The sequence below is a fragment of the Poecile atricapillus genome, chromosome 32 (assembly GCF_030490865.1).
Source record: "Poecile atricapillus isolate bPoeAtr1 chromosome 32, bPoeAtr1.hap1, whole genome shotgun sequence".
Taxonomy (NCBI): domain Eukaryota; kingdom Metazoa; phylum Chordata; class Aves; order Passeriformes; family Paridae; genus Poecile; species Poecile atricapillus.
Genome location: NC_081280.1, coordinates 177050 through 187036, shown reverse-complemented (window position 1 = coordinate 187036; position 9987 = coordinate 177050). Strand labels below are relative to the sequence as shown.

Here is a 9987-nt window from a genome sequence, read left to right as displayed (position 1 = left end):
TCCCCACCTGGGACCCCCCAAACCCCAATTCTGGGACCCCCAACCCCTATTTTGAGCCCCCCAACCCAAATTCTGGGACCCCAGCCCCACCTGGGACCCCCAAACCCCACCTGGGACCCCCAAATTTCACCTGGGGACCCCCCAAAATCTCACCTGGGGACCCCCAACCCCAATTCTGGACCCCCAGCCCCACCTGGGACCCTCAAACCCCACCTGGGACCCCCCAAATGTCACCCTGGGACCCCAAAATTCCACCTGGGACCCCCCCAAATGTCACCTGGGACCCCCAAACCCCACCTGGGACCCCCAAACCCCACCTGGGACCCCCCAAACCCCACCTGGACCCCCAAACCCCACCTGGGACCCCTGAACCCCACCTGGGACCCCCAAAATCTCACCTGGGACCCCCAAACCCCACCTGGGACCCCCCAAACCTCACCTGGGACCCCCAAATGTCACCTGGGACCCCCAAACCTCACCTGGATCCCCAACCCAATGTCTGGGACCCCCAAATCCCACCTGGGACCCCCCAAACCCCACCTGGGACCCCCCCAACCCCCACCTGGGACCCCCAAACCTCACGTGGGACCCCAACCCCACCTGGGACCCCCCCAACCCAATTTTGGGACCCCCCAGCCCCACCTGGGACCCCCAAACCCCACTTGGGACCCCCCAAATTTCACCTGGCACCCCCAAATTTCACCTGGGGACCCCCAAATCCCACCTGGGGACCCCCAAAATCTCACCTGGGATCCCCAAACCCAATTCTGGGACCCCCAAATCCCACCTGGAACCCCCCAAACCCCACCTGGGACCCCCCAAACCTCACCTGGGACCCCCAACCCAATTCTGGGACCCCCCAGCCCCACCTGGGACCCCCCAAACCTCACCTGGGACCCCCCAAACCTCACCTGCAACCCCCAAACCCCCACCTGGAACCCCCAAAATCCCACCTGGGATCCCCAAAGCTCACCTGGGACCCCCAAATTCTATCTGGGGACCCCCAAACCTCACCTGGGACCCCCAAACCCCAATTCTGGGACCCCAAATTCCACCTGGGACCCCCCAAACCTCACCTGGGACCCCCCAAACCCCACCCTGGGGACCCCCAAACCTCACCTGGGGACCCCCCAAAATTCCACCTGGGACCCCCCCAAACCTCACCCTGGACCCCCAAATCTCACCTGGGACCCCCCAAAATCTCACCTGGGGACCCCCAACCCCCAATTTTGGAACCCCAAATCTCACCTGGGACCCCCAAATGTCACCTGGGACCCCCAACCCAATTCTGGGACCCCCAAATCTCACCTGGGACCCCCCAAACCTCACCTGGGACCCCCCAACCCCAATTTTGGGACCTTGAACCCCCTTTTTGGGCCCCCCAACCCCACCTGGGACCCCCAAATTCCACCTGGGACCCCCAAACCTCACCTGGGACCCCCCAAAATCTCACCTGGGACCCCCAACCCCCCCTTTTTCGGGACCCCCACACTAACTCCCCCCTCCTCATTTGCAGGCCCCCCCCCAAACGCCGCCCCCCTCCCCCCAAGCCCTCCCCCCCCGTCTCGGGCCCCCTCCCCAATTCGGGGGGTCCCGTTTTGGGGGGGGTGGTGCTGGCCCTGAGCGGTTTCCAGAACCCTCTGCGGGCTCAGCTGCGCTCGGCGGCCGCGGGGCTGGGGGCTCGCTACCGGCCCGACTGGAGCCCGGACTGCACGCACCTGGTGTAGGTGACCCCTCCCCTAATTACACCTGGACCCCTCCCCAGTTCACCTGGACCCCTCCCCCAATTCACCTGGACCCCTCCCTAATTCACCTGAACCCCTCAACCTCACCTGGACCCCTCCCCAAATCACCTGAACCCCACCTGGACCCTCCCCAAATCACCTGAACCTCACCTGGTGTAGGTGACCCCTCCCCAAATTACACCTGGACCCTTCCCCAGTTCACCTGGACCCCTCCCCAATTCACCTGGACCCCTCCCCAATTCACCTGAACCTCACCTGGTGTAGGTGACCCCTCCCCACATTACACCTGGGACCCCTCCCCTAATTTACCTGGACCCCTGGGACTCACCTGGACCCTCCCCAAATTACCTGAGACACACCTGGGTGTAGGTGACCCCTCCCCTAATTACACCTGGGAATCATCTGACCCCTCCCCAGTTCACCTGGACCCTCCCCAATTCACCTGAACCCCAGCTGGACCCTCCCCAATTCACCTGAACCTCACCTGGTGTAGGTGACCCCTCCCCAATTTACACCTGGGGCACACCTGGACCCCCTCCCCAAATCACCTGGACCCTCCCCAATTCATCTGAACCCCAGCTGGACCCTCCCCAATTCACCTGAACCTCACCTGGTGTAGGTGACCCCTCCCCAAATTACACCTGGGACCCTCCCCCACCCCTCCCTGGACCCCTGGGAATCACCTGGTGTAGGTGACCCCTCCCCAAATTACACCTGGGAATCATCTGACCCCTCCCCAATTCACCTGGACCCCTCCCCAATTCACCTGGACCCCTCCCTAATTCACCTGAGATACACCTGGACCCCTCCCCAAATTACCTGAGCCTCACCTGGTGTAGGTGACCCCTCCCCAAATTACACCTGGACCCCTCCCCAGTTCACCTAGACCCCTCCCCAATTCACCTGAACCCCTGAACCTCACCTGGACCCCTCCCCAATTCACCTGGACCCCTCCCTAATTCACCTGAACCTCACCTGGTGTAGGTGACCCCTCCCCAAATTACACCTGGAGCCCTCCCCAGTTCACCTGGACCCCTCCCCAATTCACCTGGACCCCTCAACCTCACCTGGACCCCTCCCCAATTCACCTGAACCTCACCTGGTGTAGGTGACCCCTCCCCAAATTACACCTGGACCCCTCCCCAATTCACCTGAACCCCTCAACCTCACCTGGACCCCTCCCCAGATTACCTGAGACACACCTGACCCCTCCCCAAATTATCTGAACCTCACCTGGTGTGGGTGACCCCTCCCCAAATTACACCTGGACCCTCCCCAATTCACCTGAACCCCTGAACCTCACCTGGACCACTCCCCAATTCACCTGGTGTAGGTGACCCCTCCCCAAATTACACCTGAACCTCACCTGATCCCTCCCCCATTTACCTGGGGCACACCTGGGGGGTTTTTGGGGGGTCTCACCTGGGGGTTTTGGGGTCTCACCTGTGATTTTTGGGGGGTCTCACCTGGGGGGTTTTTTGGGTCTCACCTGGGGATTTTTTTTGGGTCTCACCTGGGGGGTTTTTTGGGGGGGTCTCACCTGTGGTTTTTGGGTCTCGCCTGTAGTTTTTGGGTCTTACCTGGGGATTTTTTTGGGGGGGTCTCACCTGTGGTTTTTGGGTCTCACCTGGGGGATTTTGGGGTCTTACCTGGGGTTTTTTTTGGGAGAGTTTCACCTGAGGGGTTTTGGGAGGGTCTCACCTGTGATTTTTTGGGGTCTCACCTGTGGCTTTGGGGGTCTCACCTGTGATTTTTTGGGGGTCTCACCTGTGGTTTTTGGGTCTCACCTGGGGGATTTTGGGGTCTTACCTGGGGTATTTTTTGGGGGCGGTCTCACCTGGGGGATTTTTGGGGTCTCACCTGTGGTTTTTGGGGGGTCTCACCTGTGATTCTGGGTCTCACCTGTGACTTTGGGGGTCTCACCTGTGGTTTTGGGGTCTCACCTGTGATTTTTGGGGGTCTCACCTGGGGGATTTTGAGGGTCTCACCTGGGGGATTTTTAGGGTTTCACCTGGGGGTTTTGGGGGTCTCACCTGTGATTTTTGGGGGGTCTCACCTGTGATTTTTGGGGGTCTCACCTGGCCAGGTGTGCGTTCGCCAGGACGCCGAAGGCGGCGCGAGCCCGGAGCTCCGGGGGGGTCGTGGTGGGGCCGGAGTGGATTTGGGAATGTCAGAGGAGGGGGAGGAGAGTGGAGTGCGACAGGTGAGCTCACCTGGGACACCTGGGGGGGTTAAAACACACCTGGGGACACCTGGGGGGGTTAAAACACACCTGGGGACACCAAAACCTCACCTGGGGACACCTGGGGATACCTGGGGACACCTGGGGACACACCTGGGGGGCTTAAAATACACCTGGGGACACCTGGGGACACCCAAAACACACCTGGGAACACACCTGGGGTGGTTAAAATACACCTGGGGACACCAAAACATCACCTGGGACACTTGGGGACACACCTGGGGGGGACCCAAACCACACCTGGGGACACCTGGGGCAGATCTGGGCACACCTGGGGACACCTGGGGACACCTGGGGGACACCTAAAACACACCTGGACACACCTGGGGGGGACCCAAAGCACACCTGGGGGGGACCCAAAGCACACCTGGGGACACCTGGACACAGCTGGGGACACCTGAGGACACCAAAACCTCACCTGGGGACACCTGGGGGGCACCCAGAACACACCTGGACACACCTGGGACACACCTGGGGACACCCAAAACACACCTGGGGGGTACCTGGGGACACCTGGGCACACCTGAGCACAGTTGGGGGACACCCAGAACACACCTGGGCACACCTGGGGACACCTGGGCACACCTGGACACACCTGGAGGGGACCCAAAGCACACCTGGGGACACCCAAACCACACCTGGGAGCACCTGGGGGGTACCTGGGGATACACCTGGACACACCTGAGCACATTTGGGGGACACCTGGGCACACCTGGGGGCACCCAGAACACACGTGGGGGGTACCTGGGGACACCTGGGCACACCTGAGCACAGTTGGGGGACACCCAGAACACACCTGGACACACCTGGGGGGGACCCAAAGCACACCTGGGGACACCTGAGCATACCTGGAACACACCTGGGGACACCTGGGGACACCTGGGGGGTACCTGGGGATACACCTGGACACACCTGAGCACATTTGGGGGACACCTGGGCACACCTGGGGGCACCCAGACACACCTGGGGACACCTGGACACACCTGAGCACATTTGGGGGACACCTGGGCACACCTGGGGACACCTGGGACACACCTGGGGACACCCAGAACTCACCTGGACACACCTGGGACACACCTGGGACACACCTGGGGGATCCCCCCACCCCCCCATGGCCACACCCCCATCCCAAACCACGCCCTCGAGTGGGCGTGGCCTCACCTGTGCCCCTCCCCCTCTCCCCAGGTACCTCCTGGACGGCTCCGCCTCCTCCAGCAGCGAGGGGGAGGAGCCTGAGGCTGCCCCGCCCCCTCCTCGCCCCTCCCCCAAGGTGAAAAAGGGGGCGGGGCCTCCCCCAAAGGCCACAGCCCCCGCGCCGGCCACGCCCCCTGCGTCAGGTGACAACAGCGGCCAATCAGAGGAGTGAGTGGGGAACTGGGGGGCGTGGCCTCAAAGGAGGGGGCGTGGCCTCACTGGAGGTGTGGGCGTGGCTTCATTCAAGGGGGCGTGGCCTCATTCAATGAATGGGTGTGGCCTCATTCAAAGGGTGGGCGTGGCCTTAATGAACGGCTGTGGCCTCATTCAGGGGTGGGCGTGGCTTCATTCAAGGGGTGGGCGTGGCCACCTTTAAAATGTGGGTGTGGCCTCATTAAGGGGTGAGCGTGGCTTCACTCAAGGGGGCGTGGCCACATTTAAAACGTGGGTGTGGCCTCATTCAGGGGTGGGCGTGGCCTCATTCAGGGGTGGGCGTGGCCTCATTAAAGGGGGCGTGACCTCATTCAATGAATGGGTGTGGTCTCATTCAGGGTGGGCGTGGCTTCATTAAAGGGGGCGTGGCTTCATTCAATGAATGGGTGTGGCTTCATTCAAGGATGGGCGTGGCCTCGTTTGGGGGTGGGCGTGGCCTCACCCGAGCCCCTCCCCCCGGCAGGTCCGACCCCTACGGCGGCTCCACCGAGGAGAACAGCGAGGAGGATGAGGAGGGGGAGGGGGAGGGGGAGCCCATCCCCCCCCTGCCAGGTGCCCGCCCCTCCCCCCACCCCTCCCCGGGGGATTTTTCTCGCCCCTCCCCCCACACAGATTTTTTTTTAATTTATTTTATTTTATTTTATTTTACTTTATTTTATTTTATTTTATTTTATTTTATTTTACTTTTAACCCTTTCCCCTCCCCAAATTTTTTTTAAATTTTTTTTCTCATCCCTCCCCCACACAAATTTTATTTATTTTATTTTATTTTATTTTATTTTATTTTATTTTATTTTATTTTACTTTATTTTACTTTATTTTATTTTGCTTTATTTTATTTTATTTTACTTTGTTTTATTTTATTTTATTTTATTTTATTTTATTTTTAGCTTATTTTATTTTGTTTTGTTTTATTTTATTTTATTTTATTTTACTGTATTTTACTTTATTGTATTTTGCTTTATTTTATTTTTATTTTATTTTATTTTATTTTATTTTATTTTATTTTTAGCTTATTTTATTTTATTTTATTTTATTTTATTTTATTTTTAGCTTATTTTATTTTGTTTTGTTTTATTTTATTTTATTTTACTTTATTGTATTTTGCTTTATTTTATTTTTATTTTATTTTACTTTATTTTATTTTACTTTGTTTTATTTTATTTTATTTTACTTTATTTTATTTTATTTTATTTTATTTTTTTAACCCTTTCTTTTCCCCCACAGATTTTTTCCAGGGTAAAATTTTCTTCTTCCACGGAGAATTCCCGGCGGGGGAGGAGCGGAAACTGCGGAGATACGCGGTGGCGTTCGGGGGGTGAGACTGGGAGGGACTGGGAGGGACTGGGATGGACTGGGATGGACTGGGATGGACTGGGAGGGGATTGGGATGGGATTGGGATGGACTGGGAGGGACTGGGATAAACTGGGAGGGACTGGGAGGGAACTGGGAGGGACTGGGAGGGACTGGGATGGACTGGGAGGGACTGGGATGGACTGGGAGGGACTGGGATGGACTGGGAGGGACTGGGATCAAACTGGGAGGGACTGGGAGGGACTGGGATCAAACTGGGAGGGACTGGGATGGGACTGGGAGGGAACTGGGATGAACTGGGATGGACTGGGAGGGACTGGGAGGGGATTGAACCAAACTGGGATGGACTGGGAGGGACTGGGATAGACTGGGATGGAACTGGGAGGGACTGGGAGGGAACTGGGATGGACTGGGAGGGACTGGGATGGACTGGGAGGGACTGGGAGGGGACTGGGAGGGACTGGGAGGGGACTGGGAGGGACTGGGATCAAACTGGGAGGGACTGGGAGGGAACTGGGAGGAGACTGGGAGGGACTGGGAGGGGATTGGGATGGACTGGGATGGAACTGGGAGGGACTGGGAGGGACTGGGAGGGAACTGGGAGGGACTGGGAGGGGACTGGGAGGGACTGGGATCAAACTGGGAGGAACTGGGAGGAGACTGGGAGGGACTGGGAGGGGATTGGGATGGACTGGGAGGAACTGGGATGGACTGGGAGGAACTGGGATGAACTGGGAGGGACTGGGAGGGGATTGAACCGAACTGGGATGGACTGGGGGGGGATTGGGAGCTCAAACTGGTTCAAACTGGTCCGTACTGGTTGAATCTGGTCCGTACTGGTCCCTACTGGTTTAAACTGGTCCCCACTGGTTTAAACTGGTTCCTACTGGTTTAAACTGGTCCCTACTGGTTCAAACTGGTCCCCACTGGTCCCCAGCACGCTGCGGCCGTACATGGACGAGTCGGTGACGCACGTGGTGACGTCACAGGAGTGGGACCCCGCCTTCGAGGAGGTGTGGCCTGGGGAGGGGGCGGGGCCTGGTGGGACCCCTCCCCCTTCATTAACCTGCCCCCTCATTAATTAAGCCCCTCCCCCTTCATTAACCTCCCCCCTCATTAATTAAGCCCCTCCCCCTTCATTAACCTGCCCCCTCATTAATTAAGCCCCTCCCCCTTCATTAACCTGCCTCCTCATTAATTAAGCCCCTCTCCCTTCATTAAGCCCCTCCCCCTTCCTTAAGCCCCACCCCCTCATTAACCAAACCCCGCCCCTTCATTAACCCAGCCCCAACCCCTCATTAATTAGACCCCCCTCATTAATTAAGTCCCTCCCCCTTCATTAATTGAGCACTTCCCCCTCGTTAATTAAGCCCCTCCCCTCATTAAGCCTCCCTCATTAACCCAGCCCCAACCCCTCATTAATTAGACCCCCCTCATTAATTAAGCCCCTCCCCCTTCATTAATTGAGCTCTTCCCCCTCGTTAATTAAGCCCCTCCCCTCATTAAGCCTCCCTCATTAACCCAGCCCCTCCCCCTCATTAACAAAGCCCCGCCCCCTCAGGCCCTGGAGCTCCGCCCCTCATTAACAAAGCCCCTCCCCTCATTAATTAAACTCCACCCCCTCATTAACCAAACCCCTCCCCTCATTAATTAAACCCTTCCCCCTCATTAACGAGGCCCCGCCCCCTCAGGCTCTGGAGCTCCGCCCCTCTCTGACCTTCGTGCGTCCCCATTGGCTGCTGCTCTGCGGGGAGCGACAGCGCCCCCTGCCGGCCCAGCCCTACGCCGTGGCGCGACGTCATCAGTGACGTCATCAGTGACGTCATCAGTGACGTCATCATCAGCGACAGCGCCCCCTGCCGGCCCAGCCCTACGCCGTGGCGCGACGTCATCAGTGACGTCATCAGTGACATCATCAGTGACATCACAGAGCGACAGCGCCCCCTGCCGGCCCAGCCCTTCGCCGTGGCGCGACGTCATCAGTGACGTCATCAATGACATCATCAGTGACGTCATCAGCGACAGCGCCCCCTGCCGGCCCAGCCCTTCGCCGTGGCGCGGCGTCATCAGTGACGTCATCAATGACATCATCAATGACATCACCACAGCGCCCCCTGCCGGCCCAGCCCTTCGCCGTGGCGCGACGTCATCAGTGACGTCATCGGTGACATCATCAGTGACATCATCAGTGACATCATCAGTGACGTCATCAGCGACAGCGCCCCCTGCCGGCCCAGCCCTTCGCCGTGGCGCGACGTCATCAGTGATGTCATCGGTGACGTCATCCGTTACACTCACACCCCCCCGGTGTTACCTGAAGGGAAATAAAGCGGTTTTTGCATAATTAATGAGTGGGTTTCTGGGTGATTAATGAGGGGTTATGGGGGATTAATGAGGATTTTTGGGTAATTAACAAGCGTTTGGGGTGGTTAATGAGGATTATTGATAATTAATGAGAGATTTGGGGTGATTATGGAGGGATTTTCGTAATTAATGAGGGTTTTGGGTGATTAATGAGAGGTTATGGGGGATTAATGAGGGGTTTTGGTAATTAATGAGGATTTGGGGTGGTTAATTAGGGGTTTTTGGTAATTAACAGGGGGTTTGGGGTGATTAATGAAGATTTTTGGTTATTAATGAGATTTTGGGTGATTAATGAGGGATTTTGGTAATTAACGGGGGGGTTGGGGTGATTAATGAGGGGTTTTGGTAATTAATGAGGGGTTTTGGGTGATTAATGAAGATTTTTGGTAATTAATGAGATTTTGGGTGATTAAGGAGAGATTTAGGTAATTAACGGGGGTGTTGGGGTGATTAATGAGGATTTTTGGTAATTAATGAGAGATTTTGGGTGATTAATGAGGGTTTTCGGTAATTAACGGGGGGTTTGGGGTGATTAATGAGGGGTTTTGGTAATTAATGAGGGGTTATGGGTGATTAACGAGGATTTCTGGGTGATTAATGAGAGTTCGTGGTCATTAATGAGTGGTTTGGGGCATTAATGAGGAGTTTGGGTGATTAAATATAAATATAAATAATATAAATAAAAGTAAAAATAAAAAAGATAAAAATATAAATATAAATGAAAATGTAAATAAAAATACAAGTATAAATAATATAAATATAAGTAAAATATGAATAAAATGTAAGTGTAAGTATAAATGTAACTATAAATATAAGTATAAATATAAATATAAATATATTAAAAAATATAAATATAAATATAAATAAAATTTAAAATATAAATAAAATTAAAAATATGAATATGAATATAAATAT

At 55.4% G+C, this 9987-nt stretch overlaps 1 protein-coding gene across 1 annotated transcript in view; it reads left to right on the top strand.

Moving 5' to 3' along the window:
• Positions 1–8994, top strand: part of XRCC1 (X-ray repair cross complementing 1) — a 13970-nt gene extending 4976 nt beyond the window's left edge. The window contains exons 8-14 of the mRNA XM_058860029.1: positions 1517–1723; positions 3832–3948; positions 5173–5349; positions 5858–5946; positions 6621–6711; positions 7646–7721; positions 8400–8994. Coding sequence (XP_058716012.1) covers positions 1517–1723; positions 3832–3948; positions 5173–5349; positions 5858–5946; positions 6621–6711; positions 7646–7721; positions 8400–8516 — 874 coding nt within the window. The 3' untranslated portion in view covers positions 8517–8994. The remainder of the gene's footprint in view (positions 1–1516; positions 1724–3831; positions 3949–5172; positions 5350–5857; positions 5947–6620; positions 6712–7645; positions 7722–8399) is intronic.
• Positions 8995–9987: the final 993 nt, after the last annotated feature.